The sequence below is a fragment of the Pituophis catenifer genome, unplaced genomic scaffold, assembly GCF_029215685.1.
Source record: "Pituophis catenifer annectens isolate HBS135680 unplaced genomic scaffold, rPitCat1.0.hap2 SCAF_1, whole genome shotgun sequence".
NCBI classification, from domain to species: domain Eukaryota; kingdom Metazoa; phylum Chordata; class Lepidosauria; order Squamata; family Colubridae; genus Pituophis; species Pituophis catenifer.
Window position 1 is genome coordinate 52,296,941 of NW_027256881.1, and position 26,757 is coordinate 52,323,697.

At 38.6% G+C, this 26,757-nt stretch overlaps 1 protein-coding gene across 2 annotated transcripts; it reads right to left on the reverse strand.

Annotated features, from left to right (window-relative positions):
• Positions 1-6,379: 6,379 nt before the first annotated feature.
• SDE2 (SDE2 telomere maintenance homolog) lies at positions 6,380-13,489 on the reverse strand. Of its 2 annotated transcripts, XM_070949535.1 has the most exons (8): positions 13,312-13,489; positions 12,499-12,617; positions 11,823-11,940; positions 10,668-10,779; positions 9,308-9,477; positions 8,658-8,766; positions 7,731-8,082; positions 6,380-7,177 (listed from the first exon to the last, which is right to left on the reverse strand). In XM_070949535.1, exons 2-8 carry the CDS (start codon positions 12,604-12,606, stop codon positions 6,962-6,964), a joined length of 1,185 nt encoding a protein of 394 aa, XP_070805636.1. In that variant the 5' UTR covers positions 12,607-12,617; positions 13,312-13,489; the 3' UTR covers positions 6,380-6,961. The 2 variants fall into 2 exon arrangements, with proteins under 2 accessions (XP_070805636.1, XP_070805628.1); XM_070949527.1 differs by lacking the exon at positions 13,312-13,489 and having other exon boundaries at positions 12,499-12,771.
• Positions 13,490-26,757: the final 13,268 nt, after the last annotated feature.

Here is a 26,757-nt window from a genome sequence, read left to right on the forward strand (position 1 = left end):
CAATTAAAATACCACTAGAGTTACTAGATATTTCAGTGTCCAGATATAACATTCCTAATAGCTGTAAGGGAACAGAAACTGTAGGAGGAAGATAAATCCTCTTAATCTTTAGATCTCGTTAGACTGAAAAGTTGAGTTTCATGTCTCTTTATACTGTGTAAATTATGTGTGTAGTTTTTAGGGCATCGATTTGTTTGCTTTTTAATGACTCATATTTAACAATAAAAATGAGATTTATCAGTTGTCAGACTTGTAAATATTTTCCTTTTATTTGACATTATTTTTCTGCTTTGAATATTTTTCTTCTCCTCTAAGCTTCCCTGTGGAATATGAAAGTTTAAACCATCAATCAATCAATCAATCAATCTTACCCTGCAATAGTCTGGTCTTATACTATAAACAACTTACCGTAGTTCTATAAGTAAAGGGGGAAACATATTCATCAGGCAGATCAAATGTTTAGCTCTGAGTAAATAATAGTAGGCTAATGTTTGAATTTATTTATTTAGTTATTTGATTTGACTGACTGGCAAGTAAATCACATAATACACTGGGATACTTGGCAGTTAATAAATACATAATGTAAAATGTTCATGGTAACTGTACCCATAACCAATAATATCTCAAAACAAAGTCAGAAGCCAAGTCAACAGGACAAAAACCTACGCACAAACATCTTCGGAAGAATTCCATCAGCATATTCTGATATGAGCCCACCATAGGAGCCATCCTGATCTCAACAAGGTACCGGTTCCAAAAACCCAGGTCCTGTCACGGAAAAGTGACAAACTCTTTCGCCCCTGAAAATAAATTTCGATCAAGCTGTTGTCAGCCAAATATCAGCTCATTGCTTCAGCAGGTGCTGACTGCCCTCTAATGGCAGAAAACTGCTATCATATTTAAAGTCAGATCTAAGATCTGTGTACAGTATTAGGATGCAGGTGAAAATAAAAAATTATCAGCTGAATCATTGGTAGTTGAGTTAATATTTTATTTTTAACCAAAAAAACCAGTTTTTCATAATCAAACTAGTAAATTTATAGATTCACAACCCCCTTAAAGAATAACAAGGTCAGATTGAGTGGAAATATGATAACATTTTCAAAGACTGTTGGAATGGCTTTCATATGGCAAGTAAATTAAAAAAAAAGAGCTTGATCTAATGTGGTTAAAGCATAGAGGGTAGATCCTTTCTGAACATTAGAGAAACAGTAATGGTTACAATAATTTGATAAAGGAGCTAAATACTGGGGGAGGGGAGAATGGTCTTTTCCTTGCCAGACAGTTCATAGTTGGGTATGTTCTGATCACAATTTCTTCCATAAATACTTAACTGCAGTGGTGGGTTCCTCCCGGTTCAGTCCGGTTCGGCCGAGCCGGTAGTGGTGACGATATGACGTCACCGAACCGGTTCTCCCCCCCCGCCCTCCCACCCCACCACATTATTCTTACCTTTTATTTGGTCCCACCCCCAATCTATTGCTGCCTCCTGAGTCCCAGCTGATGACCAGAGGGGAAAAAACTGTTTAAACTCTTGCCGCGGGGCTTCAAAGGGCCGTCATACAGCTGATCAGTGTTAAAAGCAAACAAATGAGTCGGGTCGTAAGTGCGAGGACTGCTCATAAATGTGAGGACTTTCCAGAAATGACTCTGACCAGCTAGCCACGCCCACCTAGTCACATGACCTCCAAGCCATACCCACAAAATAAGCCACGCCCACAGAACCGGTAGTAAAAAAATTTAGAACCCACCCCTGCTTAACTGCTATTGTGAGTCATCACAGTCACTCTATTCCTTCTATGTTTTTCCTGCAGTGATTCCTAAGTCTTTATTTGCAGTTTTTATTCCTTCCAGCTACTTTGCCTTGTACCTTCCCTTTCTTTATCCTTCACCAATTAAGGTAGTTCTCAACTTACCACAATTGAGACCAGAACATCTGCTGCTAAGTGATGCATTGACTTGTGCTCAATTATACAATCATCTTGCCATGGTTGTTAAGTGAATCCAGCTTCTCTCATAGACTTTGCTTGTTAGAAGTGCTCTGGGAAAGTCTCAAACGACAATATATGACCCTAGGACATTGGAACTGTTTTAAATGTATGTCAGTTCCCAAGTGCCTGAATTTTGATCATGTGACTGCAAGGATGCTGTGATGGTTTTGTAAGGACTGGTCATGTTATTTTTTCCAGTACTGTCATAATATTGAATGGCTATTAAATGAATAGTTGTACATCAAGGTTTATCTGTAGATTCTAATAAACTGTTTCTCCATAAGAAAGGGGTACAGTTTGCTTTTTGAGTTGCTCTCACATTATGCTTCTCTTTCTCCTTTTCTGGACTTTTCCAAAGGCATATTCTCATTTACTTTAAATTGCTCCTGTCCTATGCTTGATGATATCTTTAAACCAACTTAAGAATTTGTGTAGATTGAGACAATATGCAAGAGCTTGCAAGATCTGAACAGCAGGCAACCACATCCTTGAATTAGGTAATTTCCTACTGCTGGGAACTCCCACCTTCCATTCCAGGAAAGAAATTGCCAATCCCTTTTTCTTTTTTCTTTTTTTCTTTTTTTTAAAAAAAAATTTTTTTTCAAACATAAACATAAAATATATCTTTTAAGAACAAAGTCTTGATCCGGTCATAAATAGGTACAATCGTTTACATTTTTTAACAAACTCCATTCAAAATTTCCTCATTGCATCTTTTAAAATTACAAATCAAAACAAAAAATTTTAACATAAATTCTAACATCTTAATTTAGGCCATACTATTATATCACCACAAATCTTAATTCCCAAATAAACTCCACTCATTTTTATATCCAAATATAAATCAAAGTGCATTCTAACTCTTTCCTAAATTTTCTCCATTACTTCTTTTAACATCAATATCAAAACACAAATTTAAGAAATATTTTATCCTCTTGATCTAAGTATTTACCTTACTATTTTATCACCACAAATCTTAATTTCCAATATATACAACTCTATTTTTATTTCAATTTATAAATCAAAATTCTATCTGTATTTCTTAATGTCTGGACCCATTTCATCCAATCTTTAGATCTTAAACTTTGTCAATTTACACTTTTTCCTGTACATACAAATGTGTATTGAATGTATGTATACAAAGTATCAAAAATGCACACATAAGTAGGCACAAGCTGCTGAAATTTTTTTCCCAACTGTTTCTAATTGGTTTTAGATCTACCTTTATTGCAAATGGTATAATAGTTCTGTCCCAGTACCTGGAAGCTGTATGGGTTTGGATGGAGAGGAATCATTTCCAACTCAATCTTACCAAGACTGAGTGGCTGTGGGTGTTTGAAATTTTCAGATGAAATATTCCATCTTTCTATCCAGGATTGGGTTGCACTTCCCTCTTCAATCGTGTGTGTGTGTGTGTGTGTGTGTGTGTGTGTGTGTGTGTGTGTGTGTGTGTGTGTTCAAAAGCAGATATTAGTTGTGGCAAGGAAGTTCTTTGTACAATTCCACCTGGTATATCAGTTGACCCTTTCCAAAATGGGGGAGCCTTAAGGCAGTTGCTCACGCCCTAGACCAGGGGTGTCAAATTTGATTTCATTGAGGGCTGCATCAGAGTTATGTTTGACCTCAGGGGCCTGGGTGGGCATGGCCAGTTTGATGTCACTCGTATCAGGAGCGCCTGTGGTGGCCCGAGCGCTCTGCCAGCGAAAACGGGCTCCCGAGTCCATTTTCGGCTGTGATGGCCTCCTACAGCCCTCTGCTAGCGAAAAGAGCTTGGGGGTGGCATGTGTGCCCCCCAGGTCCCGTTTACAGCTGCTACAGTCTCCTGCAGCCCTCTGGCAGCAAAAATGGAGGTCTGTTTTCGCTGGCAGAGGGCTGCATCAGGCATCATGGCTGAAAATGGGGCCTAGGAGGGCCGCAAGTAGCCCTCCCGAACTCCCATTTTTGCTGGTAGAAGCACCACAGACCAGTTCTTCACTGTTTCCAGGGCAGCCCCATAGACCAGATTTAAGCACACCATGGGCCAAATCCGACCCCTGGGCCTTGAGTTTGACATCTCTGTCCTAGACACTTCATAGCTTGACTTCTGTAATGTTTCCTACATGGGGCTGCATTTGAAGACCACCCAGTAATTTCAACTGACCCATAATGCAGCAGCACAAACAGTATGATCTTGATTTGGAATTTATTTATTAATCTTATATTCTGCCCTTCTGTTGTGGTCCGCCAGCAGCCTGTGGAGCTGGCAGCAGAGTCAGACAGTGAAGAGGCTGGGGAGGAACATGGGCCAGTCCTGGAGTCTGGGGAAGGCTCGGACGAGGGCTCTGTGTCGGAGGCAGAGATGGGGCCAGGGCCATCTGAGAGTTATGTGTGGATTCCGGAGCCTCCAGTCGGATATCAGAGAGGCAGAGGAACAGGAGGAGCCTGTTCCTAGTGCGCGCATGCAGAGCTGACAGAAGGAAAGAACAATTAAAACTAAAGGGACAACTCGGGAGTAAGGCTGATTGGCCCCTCCCATAAGGCTTAAAAGAGGAGCAAAGGCATGTGGGCTCTTTGCACGAAAGCAACATTGTTAATTCTGTTCCCAGTCGGCATCTGTTTGATTCTGGACTCCGTGGGGCTTTGCCAATAGATCTTTGGCAGAGTGTCAAGGGAGATAAAGGTTGGTGATTATCCCGAAGGACTTCTCCCAAAGGACTTTTTGCAACTAATTGGAACTCAGCCGTGAATGAACATAATTCACAGCTATTGCAATAAAAGGGGTTTTTGGGACTACTCGTGTGTTTTAATGACTCAGGAAGCCTAGGTCACAACACCTTCTCATCTAGAAATGTTACATGTATGCCATGTAACATTTCTGCTTCACAAGTTGCTTTGGTTGCCAATGTGCTTCTAGATGCAATTCAAGGTGCTGATTGTTACCTATAAAGCATTACTTATATGGCATAAGGCCCTTACTTGAAGATCCACCTGTCTCCCATAACATCACTATAGTCAACTTGATCCCGCATGGTTGGTGCACTCTGATTTCCTTGAATTAAACATCATCTATTGGAATCCTGGAAGCATACCTTCTCTGTAGCAGCACCTGCTGCCTGGAATGAGGTTTCCTCCATTCCTATCACCCAAGATCTGGATGCCCCCCCCCCCATTCTGTTCTGTTATTGTTTATTTATTATTGTTTAGAAGAGCCATGAAGATCTGGCTCTTCACCTTGTCCTTTGATGAGGGAGAGGGAAGGGTGTCACATCCAGCTCCCAAACAGCTTTTATAAATTGCCACACCTAGACTATTTCAGTGCCAAACCGTTGTTTGGAGACTGCTAACAGTGTTTTGGTCAATTCACATTTTAGCAGTCTCTGAGGAAATCAGTTTTGTCCAACGAAAGCAGCACTTCATGTTTCTTTTATAAAGCAACAGTGGTTGTCTGCCTCTTTTAAGCATTGCTGGTTTCTTCTTGGCAAGTTTATCTACATGCATGTAGGCCTCTTCTGAATGCAGCTTTCCAGCTACTAGCTTCAGAAACACGTGTTGTTTGCACAGCCAATTCGCAAGACATAAACTTAATTGTACACATTTATCACTGTTATTAGAAGCAAACCTAAAACAGAATTCTATACAGACATATATACATACATACTTATACGGAGCATCCCCCACCCAAGCCCTGCTATACTGCCTCACTGTTGTGATGTTGAGGAGTTCCTGAGAGGGTCGAGAGAAAAATGTTGGGAGTATATGCCAAAAATGTATGTTCCCAATGGGATCACCCAAGGCATAAAGGTGCCCAACTAAAGCAAGAAGGCACCTTTGGGCATATTGTCATGAAGAAAAACTATCGATACAGCTGCTACAAATTGATGACTTGAGGAACAAAATCACCATCAGGATGCAGCTGGATGGAAAACTATTTGAGAACCCCTGTAAGCCAATGTGACTTTATTAGAAAACAGGATGCGAGAAGATCAATAAACTTTGTCTGTCTGTTCTATATAATTTAATCCTATTTACACTCTCCTGTCTTCTAGGAGCTCATGGAGCACATAAAGCACTCTCCCCTGCACTTTTCTCCAAACAATTATCCTGTGAGATACGTTGGGCTTATAGTGAGTGATTGGTCCGAAGTCAGCATTGAAGGGGGATATGAACTTGGATATCCCTAGTTTTAATTCAAGACCTTCATCACATTGTTTTTGTTTTTTAGACATGGTACCAGCTTTTATTGAACAGATAATAGAAGAGAGATAAGATTGTTTATGTAGTTTATCCTAATACAATCCACATTTATATGATAGTGAGCAAATCAACCCTTGGATAATTCAAAAAGTAAGTGCCCAATCTTTGTTATGAGCAAACTAAGATTTTAATAAACATTTGACAAAAAAGAAGAGTTTATATATAATCCCAATTTAGTTTATTGAAAGAACTATCCAGTTTTGACTGTTTAAAAAGGCCTGAACAATGTTTGCTTCCAAAGTCTGAATGTTATTACTATAGAAGCCGCCTGATGGACAATTGCCCAGACCAATAGCAATAAATTGTTCATCTGAATTCTTGTAGCAGTTACAAAGTTAAGTATTGATTGGAATAAGTTCAACAGTGTCCATGTTTGATTTCAATTATCCGTATTAGAATATTGTATTTAATTTTTATCAAACACAATTACAATTTTATTAAGCCTTGCAAAAATGTTCTTAAAATATTGACTTCTTCAATAAACGTACTGTTATGTTTGTCACTTAAACATGAATATAAAATATACTAATATTTTACTGAACAATAACAAATTTTAAAAAAAAATAGACGTCCTTGAACAAGTACTTTTAACATTATCACAAAAAATATTGTTAAAAGCATTAAGGAGTATATAAATTTACACTGTATTCACTTTTGAAAGATAACATTATATAAAGCAGCAGAATGAAAAGAATGTTGTAAAACCTGGAGTATAAAAACAAATCATTCCATCATTTTTATTTTTTCTTCCCTTTGGAAGGCTTAGCAAACAAAGCAGGATCAATTTGATCTCTAGCCAAACCTCTCACCGAAAAAAGTCGTTCTGCTCTTTCCTGTAAAGTACCTCCACATTTCAATCCCAAGGCCAATAGTTCAAACTTTAGTTTGTCTAGTCCTATGGCTTCCAGTTCCGCAAAAGAATTGAATTCCATCAGATTGACTCTTGCAGTATCCTAAGAATCAGAAACATACAACATTTTAAATATATATCTCAAAAGAAGAAAGTGATCTTTTGAATGTTAACTTGACTTAAATGTTAAGTGATTCTGCAATGTCCACTTCTTCAACAAAATGGCTTTGGGAGGTGTATATGCCTTATTTTTTAAAAGTTTGTGAATTAGAATATTCCTGCATATGGGGCTAAACTAAATATAATTCAGTTAATTCTTATACTGATAAATTAGTCAGTTTATGTCTCCATTTTAGAGACTGGGGAAAAACTCTTCCAGTGAGGAATGTATATGCTCAATGGCTACAAAATATTGTCTAACTGTTAAAGAAAAAGAGAAGACTGGGAGATGAAGAGGAAATGGGGTTGTTTAAATTTTGGACAGCATTTCTTGTACTTTGATTTGGTTTTAATGTTACTCTTTGATGTAATATTGTAAAGTGACATGGATAATGAACTGCCAGAATGAAGTTTTCAAAATGCACTATTTATAAAGATATCTAATGGATTTAGGAAGAAAAAGAATTATATATTTAATCAAAAACAACCATACTTACTGCATGTTGAAGCGGACTTGCAGCTTTTTCACTACATGAGGCATTTGTATGCTTTTCTTCTTTCAGAATCTGTGTTGTTTTATGTTTCTCATTGGCTACAATTTTACTGAAAGTTGAATCTTCTTGTAGATCTTTTTTAGCATTCTTTGTTTGATCTTCTGATTTCTCATCAGAGTCTGAACTGCAATTTACAGAGTCCTCTGAATTCCTGGGAAACTCATTTAAATTGTCAGTCACACTGATATGGCTGCCAGATGATGTGGAGCATTTTCCTGACGTCCCAGGAGATTCATCTTCTTCATCGCTATTAGACTCTGAACTGTTAGGATCATCCAACCCTTCTATACCTAACCTGTCACATATAAGTGAATTTTAAAACATGAATATAATTTCACCATTAAACAAAATTGGTGATATAAAAGAACAAATCTGCCCCGTAATTATGGAAGAGGCAGACATTCCAAATATCAGAAATCCATCTAAGTACAATAGTGGTAAACTTTTACATTAGATGGCATTTTAAAATATTTTTAAACGATCAGGATAAAGCATTCTGCCTGGCAAAAGAATGCCAAAAGATCTTTTCAATAATTTCTTTCCAATAATTTCAATATTGAATTGAGAATTCCAATATTGAAAATGAGTATATCAGTAAAATACTCCTGATTTTTTAACACAGCTTAGCTTCTAGTTTCACTGCAATACATTACATCAACAGAAACATTCAATGTACTAAACAGCTTTAGAATAATTATTGCCTCAATTCCAATAACATATGCTAGCAAGCAGAGGAAGCAAGAAAATCCCATTCCACAAGTAGATTACCATTCAGAATTTTTAAGGCGAGAGCCACCAATGTTAAAGAAAGCAACTCTTTTATTCTTGCCATTTTTATCAGATGGTTATACTTAAAACTGTGGTGCTTACCATAAACACCTTTTCTTCTCTGATGGTGGTCCGGTTCCAGAATCAGCGGGCCCTTTTCGACTCTCACTGCTTTCTGGGGAAACCACTGTGCTGGAAGAAGCTTGCATACCTAAAAATAGTAAAAGCAATCAGACTTCAGCATGTTAAATGAAATACAAACATTAAATCATTAAAACCAGGAATTTAAGGAAAAAATGAACTTTTAATTTTTTGCTTCATTCCTCAAATTAAGCTTATCTGTAACTTCTGACTGTTTGCTTAATTTATTATTAATCATCTGCACAGCTGACTGCAAAATGCAAACATGATTGAGGGATGGGGAGTGGGAGAGGGTTTTCCATTATATTATTCAGGGAAGCTGAATTTTCTAACAACTGCTTTTCATGGCAGGAGTCAGTTAAAATCCAGTATCTATGGAGAATACCAGACTGGCCAAATTGCTTTAATATGGAAGCAGATGATACTGAAACAGGCAAGTAATCAAAGGCAGAGAAAACAAGAGGTCAGAGCCTGATAACAAAAGGAGAAAAATACAGAAGATGTTCAATGTCTAGGGTTATCTTATTCACAGAGCATTTAATTAAAACATCTAAGGGCCCAATAATCCAAAAGTGCAATGCAGGACAGAGTCTAAACTATTTCAGCGCTACCTTTCAGAACAGAATCTTCAAGTCTCTCTGCCATTTCATGGCACTGCTGCTGGTAATCTGGGTTAGTAAAAAAATGCTTTGGTTCCACCAATTTGCGCTTCAGTCTTTCTAAACGCCTTTGTTCCTTGTCTGCTTCCCGTTCTGCTTGTTGTTTCACCCATTCGGCCATCCTGTAAGAAAGAAGGATCCATATTAAACTGGATCTAGTTCAAAAAAGTAAGTTGAATGTAGTGGGAATGATGTGGTAAGATAAAATCATAACAGAATAGCTGCTGAATAAATGTGAATTGAATACAAAAGTGAATGATCTCAGGAATGCCGTGCGAGACGCAATCAAAACACAGCTACAGCCTTATTCAGCTCTTTTGGCACGCTGGTTTATTCGCATCCGCATCCAGCTACACACTGTGATTCGTAAACACGATTGAACTCGGCGCTACATTACACCAAGAATGGGGCGTTTATATAGCCCATCTTTCCATTAACTCATTAGGACCGCGCCCTTGTTTGTTACCACGCCCCTCTTTTAGGGGCGTAGATCGCGCCCTTGTTTATTACCACGCCCCTCTTCTAGGGGCGTAATTGGTCTTCAGCGTGTTCTGGAAGGTGCTGCCGCTGTGTCCTCCGGAATGGCCCTAATCCCGTCGCACCCGATACCACCACCCCACACCCCGCATACGGCCGCCTTCACCCAGTGCCACCACCACCAAGTATGTATATGTCCCTCGATGTTTTCAGCACGCGTTAGCGATGTCGAGCAGGTTGCTAGGCTCGACAGGCGGCTCCCCTTTCACCACGTGTCCTTCTGTAAGAGACTGCCAACGGGCAGTACAGAAGTACTTTAAATTGCTTTGGTCATAAGAAACAGAATAAATGAGAACTGGAAAGAAGACAAGAATATGAAGGAAAAGTGAATGGGTTGAAGAAAAGGGAAAATAATGAAAAGGAAAAAGTTGTGATTACATTAAGCTGAGATTCTCAAAAAGAAATCCAATATCAGTGGTTGAAAGAACAAAATGTAATTCATGAAGTACTGTATTGTATCAATAAGTTGAAAGCAATTATAGTCTGCAAGGACAGGGAGTATGAAGCTGATTAGTTAATAATATTGGTGCAAATGAGTGTTATCTCATTTATATTTATATTTCTTATCTTTACATTTATATTTCTTTATCTCAATATCTTAATTTCTTTGATTCAATTTATTTTACTCCATTTCCGATATCTGCATAATGTTGCTTGCTGCAACAAACAATAGCATGATGGGTATCTATGGATGGATACATTATAAAAATATTTTTGATAAATCTATGCAATAAGAGCAAAATACATGTGTTTTCTACTTAGTTAAATGTCTCACGCTTTTTCATGGTTAACATCTCGAAGTCTCCTTCCACTGAGATCTCTGCAAGCCTCTCGGTTTGTTGTCTTCTCAATTTGAGCACCAAGCGCTCGGAGCATAGATCCAAAACCTGAGAGGTAATTAAAATAGGTCAGTAACAGGAATCTAAGTGTAAGAAACATTGACTCTCCAAGAATCACAACATGATGCAACACAAAAATAAATCCTTTTATATGTTGTTAGTCTGTTTAATCCAGATTCAAAAATCCTTCATTAGACAAAATCAAGGGCCTGGTGGCTCAGCAGACTAATAGCATTGTGATTAACACCAGCTGTCTGCAATTACTGTAAGTTCGAATATCACCAAGCCCAAGGTTGATTCAGCCTTCCATCCTTTCTAAGGTAGGTAAATTGAGGACCCAGTTTGTGGGGGCAATAAGCTGACTTTGTATAAATATACAGAAGTATGAAGGCTATTGCTTAACGCATTGTAAGCCTCCCTGAGTCTCCGGAGAAGGGCGGCATATAAATCAATTCAAAAAAAAAAGTCAAAGATACAAATGAAAGGGAAACTTTTAACCCCATTAGAGGTCCACTTCAGATGATTCTAAACGTTTTAGAACTGTGCACTAATTACTAGAAAATAATCGACAATGGGAAGTTATAAAGGCAAACTAGCCAGTACAGGACTGTCATTTTGTTTTCTTATTGTCACATTATCTCAAACTACACAGGTTTTTTGCTAAGACCTTTAGCATAAAAATATGGGCAATATATTTCCCTCTCCCCTTTTTAACTTATTTCTTTTTCCCTCACTGCACCGATGCATTGTATCTTCCACCCTTTATGTATTGTACAATGTATTATATATTGGCGATTCTGGATTGTTTCCAAGTCTGTAGCCATTAATTGGGGATCCACAATCTGGATCCACTACTATATTTTTCAGGACTGAGTGCATTATAATTAAAAGAAACAAATTCAATCTCAATCATGGAACTTCATTGGATAATTTGGAGTCAGTCCCTATCTTTCATCCAAGCCAATTTCACATAATTATTGATGTGGAAACATTGGAGTTGTTTTATCTGTCATCTATAAGAAAGATGAGATAGTTGTCTAACAAATAAACACACGATATTGTTTAGTATGCAGAAGCAGCAGTGAACCAACCTCCTTTTCCACCACATAATCTTGGTTCCACGCTGTAAAGAGCTCCATCTTGTAGTACACCTTCAGAATTAATACATCGACCATTACACTTTACATAAAAGTGATCTTGAGGAAGCGCCTAAAAATAATTATTTTTTAAAAAGGAAAAGAGAATTATACTAAAATTAGAATATTTATCTCAAGACCTATTTAATCTATAGGAAAGAGCAATTGCATTAATTTCAAACTGTTTATTTAAATAGCACATTGGCAAATCACTAAACAGTAAAAGAAAGATTATTGTACAAAACCTAGTTCACCTACGTAGGACACCGTGAACAATACATTTTGTACACAAAGCCACGTTTCACAAATCACAAAAAGATGGGGGGAAGAAAACCCACTCGAAAACGTTTGAGTTTTATGTATACAATCCATAAAAAGCAGTGTCCCATCAACAACGATCACTGTGGCCACGGATCGAGAATATTTATATTCATTTGCTAAACAAATATATAAATACTAGGCTCGGGAAAGGTGATTGATGCATCCGCTTCACCTGCGAAGGAGAATACAAAACTACTCCTCCCAACTTGTTTGTTCTAAAGACGTCAATTATAAGAAACCAGACACCCACTTCTTGTATAGTGGGGAGCCCACGCCACCCACTTTTTTCATTTGAACGCTCATTATTTACCTGCGCTTGGCACCAGGAACGGAGAAAATCCCCAACCGACCAGCCTTCAGCCGGCAACGTCACACATTGCAGCTCCGAGGTCAACGGATTCCTCACCAACACCACCATTTTCTGACTTCCTATAACGACACGAGCAAACTCCCTGCTTTTCGGCAAGACGCAAGAAAGGAAAAACCCGGTGACGTCTACGAAGTAAACAGGAAGTCGGGCATTACAAATTTTGCCAACAGAAGAGTTCCTTTCCAGGTTCTCCTCAAACCACGTGACAGGGAGCGGTGGGGGGTCCGCGTGCGCATGCGTAGGGACTTTCCGTGGACCCTGCCTGAAGGAGAGTAATAAAGATGGTGGGGGTTGGGAATGTTAACGGGGGGGGGGGTTAATGGCGCTGCTGAGCGTCTGGAGCTATTGAGCGTCTGGAGCTACCGCTTTTCTTGCTTCACCGTTCCGCTTCAAGTTATTGCCCTTCTGAGATCAGAACAGGATATTATCCGCCTGGTTTTCTTTGGCAGATTCGGTTCATCAACCTTCTCTGTTTACATTCTCGTTCCTTTGCTCTAGAACGCAGGGAAATTACTTCGCATTGCTTTATGAGGCAGAAGGCGGGAAAGTCCCTCGGTGCCGTTATCGTCATTGACGTTTTGCTTCTTAAAAGTGACCAAGCTGAGGCTGAATTGAAAATGCAACCCAGCGTACCAACGTTTGTAATTTTTTTCCCCTGGTTTCAGGCCCAGAAAATTAGGGCAGTTGTGATATTTATAAACCTGCAGTGGAGCGCTCTGTTCCTCCCTCCCCACCGCCCTTGCGCCCACATACTTCATTGTGTTGTGTTGGTTTGCAAACGCCATATTTTCTGCCAATGTCAGCTTGGGAGCAGCCTCTCTCGGTCTCTTCAGGTGGTAGCATAGCGAATGAGGCGGCTCGTGTCACTCTGCCAGTTGCAACGGCGACAGGAGAAATGATTGCATTCGTCTGGGAGGCCATGCATATGGTCTGCTGACTCGAAGTTGTCGGCGTGCGTTAACTAACCGCCTTTCCTGGAGGCAGTTTAAACGCCAAGGCACGAAGAAGTAAACAAATGGGGGAAAGTGTACAACTCGAATTACACAGCTGCGCTCGCCAAGATGAGCCTCCTTCATCCCGTCATTTTTCCTCCTTGCAAATCCCGAGCATGTAAAGCCCGGCCATTCGGGTTTTAAAACAATGAAGCAGGGCACGGTAGTGTGCAGTTTTATAGGGCAGTGGAACAATATGCAGATAAAAGACTAACTTTCTAAAGACTACTTTTAGTGAGGTGTGGCTGGGTGCCCTCTCTGCAGTTAAAAGTTGATCTTAAAATAATGAAGACTTGTTATATTGCTGAGTACTGTGTAGGAAGAAACAATGATACACTTATTCAAAACAGCCAGTCTAGTTGCCAAATATAGGAAAGATTCAAGTTCTAATGCTGACAACAATAAACATGTCATATAAAATAAATGCTATGACTCTGAAAATCTCGACCTGCTATTAATCTTTCCAAATCTAATCAGGTAGCCCTGTGCTTATGACTACAATTGGAACCAGAATTTCGGTTGCTAAGTAAGGCATTTAAGCAAGTCACACCTGATTTTAAGATTTTTTTTTAACCACAGTTGTTAAGCAGATCATTGCAGTTGTTAAATAAATCATATTGTTAAGCAAATTCAGCTTCTCCCATTGATTTTACTTGTTCAAGGCCGACTGGGAAGTCATAAATGGTGATCACCTAACCCTCGGATTCTGCAACCGTTGTAAATACATGCTAGTTGCCACGTGCCCAAATTTTGATCATGTGTCTAAGTCAGGGAGCCAATAACTCAAAGAGCCATTTGGACCCGTTTCCCACAGAAAAGAAAACACCGGGAGCCACAAGGCACCCTTCCTGTGCCTGACTATTTCTTGAGCAGCCACAAAACTAGCATATGTAGTTGAATTAAATGTTCTGTTTTCTTCTGAAACTTTTCTTGGATTTATTCATGGTTGGGCTACCGGGGGTTGAAAAGCTCAATAAATAGCGTTCTGGTGGGTGTCACACATTGGCGATTGTGACACATATTTTGAGCGACGGAGCTGCAGCAGAGGGGTGAAAGAGCCACATGCGGCTCCAGAACCGCAGGTTGCTGACCCCTGGTCTAAGTGGATGCTGCAAAGGTCATATGTACAAGGACTAGTTGTCACTTTTTTCAGTGTCATTGTAACTGCGAGCAGTCTCTAAAAAGTTATGTTTGATATGAATAAATGAAGTTGTATAGGAGTACCTATACATCTCAGGAATACTGTCTATTATCTATTTGAGGTGTTTAATAAAAGGTCTGGGGCTGGTTCTTCAGTCTGTCTAGGGCAGGGCTGTCAAACTCGCGGCCCATGGGCCAGATGCATCATGTGCTGGCCACGGCCACTTTAGCAAAGGTGGAAAAAGTCCCGATATGTCACATGACACTGCCGTGACAGTGCAAGTTTGGCAGCCCTGATCTAAGGATTTGCATGTCATGTATTTTATTACCATGAAAATATATTAGACAATATCAGACATTTCAGGAAGACCTGAAGAGTTATGAAGTTCACAAATGGTGATCGTACAAAACAGCTTTGCAACCAATCCCCATATTTATGGCTGTTGCAGCATCCTACAGTCACATGATCACCATTTGCGAGCTTCATAACTGCCTTTTCACAAGAATTAATGGGAGAGAGAGAGAGATATATAATATAATGTTATATTAGTTTATTGACTACCGTGTTTTCCCGAAAATAAGACCCTGTCTTATATTTTTTTGAACCCTGAAATAAGTGCTTGGCCTTATTGCCATGTGCTCAAAAGCCCGATTGGGCTTATTATCAGGAAATGTCTTATTTTGAGGGAAACAGGGTACTAGGTAAGGTACTAAACTTCATGCTGGCTAGGGAATTCTGGGAGTTGAAATCCACACAATTTAAAGTTACTAAAATTGTAAGGTAAAACACAATAGCCTTGTAAATAACTTCACTCTGCTTCTCTGTTCCAGAAATATCTGAAAAAAGCCTTCTTCGTACCTCATAGATCACTTCCACATCATTACCACTACTAGCCCTCCATAGCTGTTTGAAGTTGATACAATAATTGCTCCCAGTCTTCAAATGCTGAGTACATGTAGAGATTGCCAAGAGCCAACTCTTCCCTTCATTTCCTTCAGTCCTGTTAGTCAGTTGACTAACTTGCAAAAGTAATCAGTGTCGCCATCATAAGCCAATAACTAAACCTCATCCCCTTTCTACCAAAAAAAAAAAGTGAATTGCTAATGTCCTAACTACTTAGCTATTATGAGAAGTTATGTGAGGGAAGATCATACATAAACATGTGGAGTATCTTATCATCCTTCCTTCCTTGCATGTAGAAGTCTCCAAAATAAGGAATTGTTTAATGGAGATATAGTTTCACTAATCTTTCTTAAATGGTGTATCTGAGGAGCCCATGACACCCCAATGGGATTAGCCTGCTCCACTCACTCAAGCAGAAGGGGCCTGCTGTGGATCCTGTTCAGTAAGGAATTCCGGCTAGCAGAATCAAGACATTGAGCTTGTCGATCAGAAAGATTGGCAGTTCGGCGGTTCAAATCCCTAGTACAAGTCTCCTGTGTGAGCAGGGGGTTGGACTAGATGACCTCCAAGGTCCCTTCCAGCTCTGTTACTGTTAAAGCTATGGCACCAGCCCTGTGGAATATTCTACCACCAGAACTGAGAACTGCTCCCATCATTCTGTTTTTCCAGAACAGTATCAAAACTTGGATTTCCCAATTGGCTTGGAGCCCCAAGGGTGGAAATGGTTGATGAGTTAAGAGCTCATCCCCATGTCACCATCTTCCTGGTTCTTGTGTTTATATAGTATTGTAAGTGTAATTTTAACTGATTCAATATTTATCTTTTTTAAAGTACTGTTTCTAAGCAATCCAGAATCGCCTTATTGATGAGAGGAGCAGCATATAAATTGAATAAATAAATAATTGAATTTTGGGTTTGCCTGTCAGTTTAAAACATTTAAATCTTTTAACCTTTTCTTGAAAAACTGACCCAAGAAGTGTATGCTTATGCATGAAATGCATAATGTATGTACAGTAATTCAACGGCCAATGAACAGTATTGTACAAAGTAGCTTCATCTACAAACTTTACAAACTGGTTTCCTGTAAGTTTGATGTGGAGAAAATAATTACAATATATGACTGCCTAAATGTTCTAATTGCACACGTCTTCATTTATGGTGGGTTTTTTTTGTCAGCTTGTGTCCACTAATAACTAAATGAAACCTTTTAAAATTCATCACATTGAACTGGCATAAACAAGGAAGGAATTATATATGATCCACTAAAAGGTCAAGGGTTAAATTCAAGAATTTTCAGGATTCAAAACGTGATCTAGCAGCTCTGAACTTCAGATGTACTATCATACTGGCTAAATGTCTATGGAGATTCTCAGTCATCCAGGTCATGGTTGTCCCAAAGGTGCTTTTTCAAGAGGTAACTGGACTTTCTGGTATTTCTTTGTTTCTTTGAAGAAGTTTCACTTCTCATCCAAGAAGCAAAATGTCTTCATAGAAAAACCAGAAAGTTCAGTTGTCTCTTGAAAAAGCACCTTTAGGACCATCATACTGACTGCCTAACATGAATTTCAGAATGGATTATATTTCCTTATGTTCCATTATTTCTGTGGAAACAGCAAAAGTATCTGTAAGAAGGTCCAGTTGCCTCTTGAAACAGCACTTTTGGTCTATTTGTTAGAAAGGCTGCATACATCCATTTATGTTTATACAACTAAAAACAATTTGTAAGAAAGTTAAGTAATACTTAATAACCCTTGCTTGAGATAAATGCATTACCAACTGTCTTGTTTAATGACTGTCTGAAACAATGATGGAAAACAAAATCTTTGCAGCTTATCCTTGTGGCCATCACAGCATTCCACGGTCATGTGATCACCATTTGCAATCTTCACAACCAACTTCCAACAGCAGACTTATTTATTAATTATTGTTTTTTGCCACCCATTTTTCCTATAAAGTGACTGGGCAACAAATTAATGGAGAACACAAAAGTGAAGTCAGAAATTGCAGTCACATGTTGTCTTAACAACTGTAGTGATTCATTTAACAGAAAAAAATAATATAATGCAGTCATATGATTTTTTTTACCTTAGTGACTGCAGTACTTAACAGAATTGCCAATCCCAATTATTCTCGATAACCAAGACTACATGAAAAGTTTAGATCTCTCCCTTCTTGCTTTTGCTTTTGAATTATCTTTACAGAGATTAAGCAGAAATATACCAGGTAAAGAGACAATTACTTAGCGTGCAAAATTTTATTGTTAATGAGACAAATATCAAGTTTTTTAACACAATGTTCTATACTTAATGGTTTCAATATTTACACAGCATAGCTACAAAAGGTAGAACATTGATAAATGTCATTGAATTTGAAACATCTATAAAATATTGTATATTTGCTAAGCGTAATTTATAATTTCCTAATGAAATGTAACTCAGAATCCAAAAAAATCAAAGACTATGATGTAAAAAACTCATCTACATTGAAGTTATGAAAAAGGAATGTTTAGCTTGAAGGTGCACCTATCTGGGAGTAAGTCCCATCAAACATAGTTGGACTTGTTTGACTATCAAAGATTTTCTAAATTGGGGGTTAAAGTTTTAAAAAGTGTTCTTCATTGTCATGTAAATTGAAAAAGCATCATTTTTATGAACGGAGAAATTGGGCATGCATCTAATAGCACTGTATTCATCATTAGAGATGTAATAACCTAAATGAAGTAGGTTATTCAGAAATAAGAGTTCAATGAAGTTTATTTTTAGATGAATGTAGTACAGAAGTTGGAAAGACTGCTGAATTCAACAGGTGGCAGGTTCATATGACATACTACAGTAATAATGATTATCCAAACTGGCATGGGATTGGATCTGGATTCCTGCAGTAAGCGGAATTAGATTTGATAATCAAAATGGCCTCTTGCAACACCTTGATTCTATCATATTGTTTTTTAAGAGCACATGAACTAAATCACTATGGTTAGTATAGCATGAGGTGTGCAAAATAAATTTCTCAAAATAGATCTTTGGATATCAAATAAATTGTCCTAACCTTACCAAAATATTCTGATGCAGTTTCAATCCTTTCAGAAGCATCTTGAATTCAAGATGATTAAATTTGGAAGTTGAAACAAGATTTTTGAATTACGATGTATTCAGTAAACTGTGCTTCAACAATTATATTTTAGCCCAATCTGATTCCAGCGTGTCCTGTCCTGGTCCACAGAAACCACAGACACAGGTAAGTCTTTTATCTTTATTTCAAAGGTTTTGAAACAGAACTCTAATGGCACAAAGTTTGAACAAACAAGAAGACAGCTAAGGAGTTGAATACAATGAGATAAACAGAGTAGTCACTAATGGATCTGTGAGGCACACAGCTCTCCTTATATAGGGGATATGTGACAGTGATATGTTCCTTTTTATGGGGCAGATTTTTTTCTGGCCAATAGTCTTACTGAGCACCTTTGTTCAGTGGGCCCTTGCATTGGGGAAAATATTAGCTCCGCCTCTTGATCTTCTGAGCCCAGCAATAGCTGCCTCTCCTGGTTGCTAGGCAACTTTTCCAGCTGAATTTCCTGAGGCTGATGTTCTTCTTCATCTTCTTCGTCTTGAGATAGCCATGACACAATGTTAGAAAGAAATCTTACCTGGTTCATTTCCAAGCTGGAAATAAAGAATGCAGGCAGTTACTTGAATCAGAGGTGAAGTTTATTCCGAGACTGCAATACACAATCAGCTATTGGAGGCGGCTGTGGCGAATCGTCTCCCATAAGCCTTTTATATAGGACTATGATGACCTATAAACCCATGACCTGTTTGGTCATCCTTTTAGATATATTTCTTATTCCAAACTCACCACTGTGCTCCTGCCATCAGCTACAGTCATGTGATCCCCATTGACTTTCTCCCTGCCAGCTTCCTAGGTTTCCTCATTGACTTGTGGGAATGTATCAGGGAATGTTGTAAATGAGTATCATGTGACCCTGGCAGCACATTGCTGACACTGAAATGGCAAGAGCTTTCCAGAATTTATTTCCCACAGGTGTAATGGTTCTCAGCATTCAGTAAGTTAGCCCATTTGAAGTACCTTAGTTGGAAATGTTTTGCTCCATTTCGCCCAGTTAAAGATTGTACAAACACGAGAGTTTTAGTAGTATATAGACAACTTGCCTTTATTCCTCAAAAGTGTGCAAAAGCACACTCTAGGAATTCCATGAGAGTGCACTTAGCTGGCATTCTCAGAGGTGGCACTCTGCAGTCAGACATCCTGCTGAATTGTGGTTTCAGCATTTGTCAATTGAAAACTGTAATCACTTTGAGGAAAGGCCTTTTTTTTTCTTATTTGATCAAAGAGATCTCAGATTAAGATCAGAGAGAGAGGAAAGTTCACCTGATTACATTGGTATTTCCTGTTGCATTTTTAAATCTTTGTCTAGACTTATTCTAATTTGTGATTTTAAATCTTCTCCTCTTTGAGGCAGGAAGACTATATGGTGGGAGGACTTGATTTCCTTCCCACATCAGCCACTGACTTCCTTTCAGCTATTATCCATTTCCAAGCAGCCAAACCTTTGCAACAGCTCACTTGTACTTGTTGGAGGCAATAGTTTGTTACCTGCTTCTGACTCATCCCCCTGGCTGTTTGGCATATCTGAATACAACGCTGACTTTTTAAAAACACAATTGTTTTTTAATAATGTTATTATAACGGAGTATGCACATGGATGAGATATGACCTGGAGTCTTGCATTTCCTATTTCTAAATCTTCCTACAATTCTGCTGTTCCCTTCCTGCAATTCCTGAGCAGAACTGGCTAAATAAAGTTTTACCAATCACTTTACTTCAAATAAATAATCACTTCCACTTTATTAGGGAAAAGGTAAGTGCCCCCACTTTTCTTTTAATAGCCTGACCCTGCAGGAAGGCACATGCTACAGGCTAGATCCCTTTCCCAGAATGAACACCACTAGTTCATTAAGAATTTACATCTTAGTTATAAATAATACAGTCAGACACTCAGAAGAAATTTGAAAATAAAAACAAGGAATGATCAATTGCTATCTGATAAAGTTAATTTTGCTTTTAGTTCAAGGTCTATCTATTTCCTCAATCCCTAGTTCCTCCCCCCCCCCAAAAAAAATAGGATTACAGGCCCATATTTCAATTCATAAATTAAAACAGAATGAATACCAAGTAAGCGATTCTAGCTTTTTGCCCAACTTCAGGACTTTTAGCCCTGTTTTTTTTCCCTTGCGTTTTGGCAGCCTCACAGGAAATAAAAATATAAGACTAAAAGGACAAAGGCAACATGGAGGCCTCCTTTCCTCTTAACGTTATATTCTTCTTACATTTTGCTTCTGTTGTTAAATGCTGTATATAGTTCTTTGGGACTGGAGTGGGTTGTATGAGTGAATGAGCGAGCAAGCCTGGATGGACAGGTCAGTTAATTTCCCTTTACTCTTTCAGTATCTGGACCCTTTGAAGTGGAATTTCCCTATGATCACTAGAATTACAAAACTAATAGGCTTGATGGGATGATAACCAATCAATCTTTTATATGTATTTCAGCATAAAAACAAGTTGAGAAATGAAAATACAAAGTTTTTTCAGAAAATAATTATAGTTTAAATGATACTAAGCAGAAATATTAATATTACTATTAATTACCTTCAAATCAGTGGTGTATTAACCATTAAGCAGATTAAGCACGTGCTTAGGGCACCAGGCCCAAAGGGGGCACCACAAAGTTGAGAAAGAAAAAAAAACCAATTAAGATTGGTTCTTCATTGAAAAGAGGGGGGCACCAAGATTTGTCAGTGCTTAGGGCACCACTGCTTTGCCACTGCTTCTTGCAGTGGATTGATTGGGACTAATAAATGTGTGTGTGTATACAGAATACACTCATATGAGGCAAACATAGGAAATTTTGATGTCTTTATTATTACAGTCTTTGACTAGTATTGCAAATAAGAAAAGGAAAATAGATTGTTAGAAAGCCTCCTGCCAGCAATTTGTCATAAACAGCAAAACAACACAAACTAAAACTTATAAAGTTATAAAAGTTTCTCAAGTCATATTCAGTGTTCTTGGCAGCAGTACAAGAGGTTCGCTATTGTCCTCTTCAGGGAAGTTTTTTTCTGATTTCTCAGCCTAGTTTATAACCCTGCGATTTCCTAATGGTTTCTCATCCAAATTGATCCTATCTTTCATAACTTTCTGATAATAAGATAGTTTGGGCTAAATGCTATTACATATGCTGTATAATATATATTCTATAAGATTAGATTATATTGTAATATCACAAACATTGTAATGACTGCAAAAAAGAATACTATTAATACTATTACATATTAAAACGCACTCTTTCCAAAGCCATTGTAACTCTGAGCAGTAATTAAGTGAGGACTACAAGATAGTACTTTTTATACTGAAATTGGAGAGATTATACAATTCTCAACGTGCAAATAATTTCCATATATGGAATTATGTGTGAAAAAAATCTGGTGAATACCAATTTCATAGAAGTGTAAAATGGCTGGACATGATCCTATCTTCCATATAAATACAATACAGGTAGTCATAACTTAACAATCATTCAGCGGCCATTCAAACTTATGACAACTCACCCAAAAGCTACTTATGACCCTGTTTCAAAGTTATTTCTACTGTCACTCGCATCCTCCACCTCACCAACCTCATCCTGCCTTGCAGGGTCCCTGCAGGCCTTGGGCCTGCTCCGCACTCCCCCAACACCCATTACACACTTACCTTTTGAAGTTCTGTGGACTTCATGTTGGGGAAAGAGAGCAGGCCAGTCATCTCTTGGTTGCGTAGCTGTCTCCCAGAAACAGCTGTCATTTTCAGTCTATCGACAATTACTTGCAGTTGCTCTGAAATGGCAGCCACTTTTAGGAGGCCCCATGCCATGTCTATGGATGAATTATTCCATTTTGATTCCCTAACACAGTCAGTAGAGTGCTGAGGAAAGCTCCAGGGATCTTCAAAAAATAAGAACACAATGGATGATAGAGGTTGGGGAGGAGGCCTAAGCTCTGTGGGGAGCCAGTGGGGGTTACTTTCTTATTGACACTCTTAGGTGATTGTAGCCTCTATCTTGACTTTTTTGTCTCTATCCTCTGAGATACAGAGGATCTCGCTCTTGTGATCTGGCGAGATCCGGCCATAAATGGCATGAATGAGTTTTTAATGTTTTTAATTTTTCAATGTTTTTTTATAATAATTTTTTAAAATGTATTGTGAGCCGCCCTGAGTCTTCAGAGAAGGGCGGCATATAAATTTAATTAATTAAATTAAATTAAATTACAGTTAATTGTTGCTCAATGGTTCATTCTCTTTCAACTCTGTCACATGATGAAAATAATTTTGCCAAGATTGCCTCTGAAGAATGACTTTTTCAAATACATCTAAGCTTCTGCTTGGGTTGTTATGATAGCAAGGGTCATCTTGCTACCTTGTTGTATTTTTGATGGCTTTCCATTTTTCCAATCTTTTCCAATTTTTCTTAACTTCACATCATCTGTTCAAAATACAGTACTGTACCTAAACCATAGGTTCATTGTTACAACTTACAGTTCAATTATTCTTTCTCCTTGAGTTTCTGGTCAACATTTGAATCTCTATGTTTTCTGAGACTGCAGCTGCATTTTCTGGAACTCATTCCAGTGTTATAGGTGTTCTCCTCAGCTGTGTATGTCTGAAAAAGTTATTGGATGAGTTTAATTATATTTTGGTACAGTATGGAGGAAGCACCTATATCACAGAATCATAGGACTGGAAGAGATCATTTAGGCCACAAAGTCCAAGTTACTATTCAATGCAGGAGTGCAGATTAAAGCATCAAAGCCTGATGGCTGCCCAACCTCAGCTTGTACACAGCCAGCAAAAAAATAAAATAAAAAACCCAAACCACCTTCTTCCTAGATTCTAAACACCCAACTGCCTGGAAATTTTCCCCGTCATTCAAACAGAATATGCCTTTTTTTTTTTATAACCCAGAATTATTATTTAGAATCCTGCTCTTGGCTGATACTGAATAGATAGTGTCTGTCTGAAACTCTTTTTCACATGTGTTACATTCACAGTGTCACATTACCCCTTAATCTTCTCTTCTCAGGAATAAATGTACTATGCCTCATTTTTCAGGAGTTCAAGTGCAGATCCCTTGTGAGATTAGATATGCTTAAAATTATTAATGTTAATTATCTCATTTATCACTATACCACATTAACTCTACCTATACATCTTTAGGTGGAAATAAGCTGTTTGAATTGAGTTTGTGCAACACCAGATTGCAACTATCCTTTCTGCGTTCAGCTTTTACATTCAGGCTCGGGGTTGTTGTTTTTTTCATGTTTATACCAGCATCACGTGGGATTGTTTTCCCTGCAGTACTAAATACCTTCCCTTACAATCAGCTCTGTGCATCTGGAACCAGCAGCCCTTCCCGTTTCTGGCAGAGCTGAGAAACGGGACTGAGCTAGAATGGCTGACACCTCTGGTGTAGGTCAGAAACAGACAAGACTTTTTCCCCTCAGTAATTTATAATTCAAGCTATGAGGGCGAAGAAGCTTCCAACAGCAATATGGAGACATTCCCTTTCTGTGAAGTGGAACTTCAGAGATCTGAGATAGAAAGGGAGCTTACTTGTTTTTTAATCATACTTTGATTACAATTACTGCTGAAATATTTTAGTTCTTTTCCATCTCCGGCAAACCCGGAATGTCGGAAAACTGACGATTGCATTCAGCCTGTGCGCCACGGTTTTCATTCAAGGATAAACGGAGGCTGTATTACTTCCTCTGAGCCTGTCAGAGATCGCTTTTTTTTCTCTATTGAGGCAGACATAAACGTGCGCTGCAGAGGCTTCCAAGCGCCTGCGCTAAACTGCTGCCGAACGCTGGAGCAATTACGGAATGAAAAGCTCCGCCCAGGGCGATGTCCTAATATGGAAAGTAACCCCTCGGGTGACGTCATGGGCTCGCTGTGCTCTAATGTGGGGCAGGTTTTCTGCTGAATGACTGGCTGCTTGGCAGTCGGGAAAGACTGTTCCAGGAGCTTTGGACAGCTTCGTTGCAGAGGTCAACCAAGGGGAGGAAATGAGGGGCCTGCAAATTGAAGAGATGTGACTGCGGGAATCTCGAATAGAGGCACCCCCCGTGAAGACTGTAAAGGGGGGGGAGGAATCACATTCCCTGACAATAGAAGGAAGCTGGCAGATTGAGCTGTAGTGGGATGTCTTCCCACAGGAATTCTTCTATTTTTAAATCTCACTCCTTACTACGCTTTACTATGAATGCATCAAGCCAGCTAGGAAGCTTTAAGGCTACAGTTGTCCTAGGCTAAACAAAGTCTCTAAAAGCAAGAGGATATCTAAGGAGATTAAAAGGCACTGTTTTATAAACTGGATTCTTTCCATCACCAAGAGGAATATTAAATGCAAAAGGCTCAGGATGTATTCTTTTAAAAGACATCCTATTTTATTTTGACAGATTTAAATTGTGATTAGCTTCATAAGGAGAGACATATTCATAAATACTCCTATTTTTACAGACATTGATTTGCATTTACCTCTTTCCCCCCAATAAATACACATCTGATCAGTTTGTAAAGAAGAAATAGATAGTATATTTGTCAAGAATCCAGGAACATCTTGGTTTAGTGTTAAGTGCTTTCATAGACCAGCATCTACATCAGCTGCAGGAAGCTTATTTATTTTATTTTTTTATTTTAATTTGATTTATATGCCGCCCTTCTCCGGAGACTCAGGGCGGCTTACAATGCGCTAAGCAATAGCCTTCATCTTTTTGTATATTTATACAAAGTCAGATTATTGCCCCCACAACTGGGTCCTCAATTTACCTACCTTAGAAAGGATGGAAGGCTGAGTCAACCTTGAGCCTGGCGAGATTCGAACCTGCAGTAATTGCAGGCAGCTGGTCTTAATAACAGGGTGCTTTAGACCACTGTACTACCAAGGCTCTTGAAGCTTGAGCTTATGTTGTACACTAAAGTAGAGTCATGAATATATTGAGTAATAAGTGCCTTTATAATTTACAGGATTTGCTTCCTGGTGTATTTAGGATCATAACCATTTACTTGGGAATAATACTTTGGATTCAGTGGAATTACTTCTGAGTAGATTTGTGGAGGATTGTGCTGTAAGTCATTAATGTATTGTAGAAAGTTAGCACCCTCCTTTCTCCTAGAAGAATGAAATATTTTAGGAAATATTAAAAAGGCAGAATATTATATTTCCCCTAAAAGAGAAATAGAAATCTTAAGGGAGACAGAAACTCAGAGCCTCAGCTCCCTGCCCCCAGCAGATATTTGGTGCCCATTGAGAAGGACTGGGTCAGCCTATCTATAAAACAAAAGACCTTCAGCTCCAGGGTGATGGGGTTAAGACATGACTCCCCAGGATATAATAGGATTATCTAGCAGGAGGGTTCACTACATTACAAAATCACCTGAGGGACACTGCATCAGTCCAAGGTTCAACCAAACTTGATTCAGACAAACTTGACTCCACATGGCCCCATGGGAGTCTGACTACAGCCAATAGTATACATACTCTTGCCACAGAAACAGGAAGCTCAAGGGCAAGGCCCAAGAGAGGGTATAAATAACCCTCACTCTCCACTCCATGTAGTCAGCTACCCAGTGGTTCTGGTGATTCTGCTTCACCTTTAAACCATCTTTCCAACCAGCCTACATGTCTTTCTCCCCACTTGGAACTGAACCAGATGGATATTTCTTCCAACAGTATCATAAGAGTTAAGACTCCACAGTATACTAAGCCACAAATTAGCCAAGTACATATTAGCCTGCCTGCCTTGTGTGAACCCAGCCTTTGTGTAAATTAGTTTATGAGTCAATGTGTTTCAAATCCAGAAAAGTCGATTTCTTAACACTGAGTTAAGCTGCCTTACAAACACATTATGTTTTTGTTGCAACAGGATAGTCAAGGTGTAATCTTTCTAAATAACTTTGATTTTTTTTAAAAAAAGATGCTATAATATTTTGATAGTTTTTAGTGAAGAATAAACAACATCTCTGAAGTAGAGACACAGTGAAAGACAAAAGTAAGTTTTACCCCCCAGCATTAAATTTTTACCTAAAGGTTGGCGTGCTTGTTCTGTTATT

Coding starts and splice junctions, on each gene's coding strand:
- SDE2 (XM_070949535.1), bottom strand. CDS start 12,606: ATGGTGGTGTTGGTGAGGAATCCGTTGACCTCGGAGCTGCAATGTGTG. Junction 11,941..12,498: donor GTTCCTGGTGCCAAGCGCAG/GTAAATAATGAG, acceptor AATTATTTTTAG/GCGCTTCCTCAAGATCACTT. Junction 8,767..9,307: donor TGAAGATTCTGTTCTGAAAG/GTAGCGCTGAAA, acceptor TACTATTTTTAG/GTATGCAAGCTTCTTCCAGC.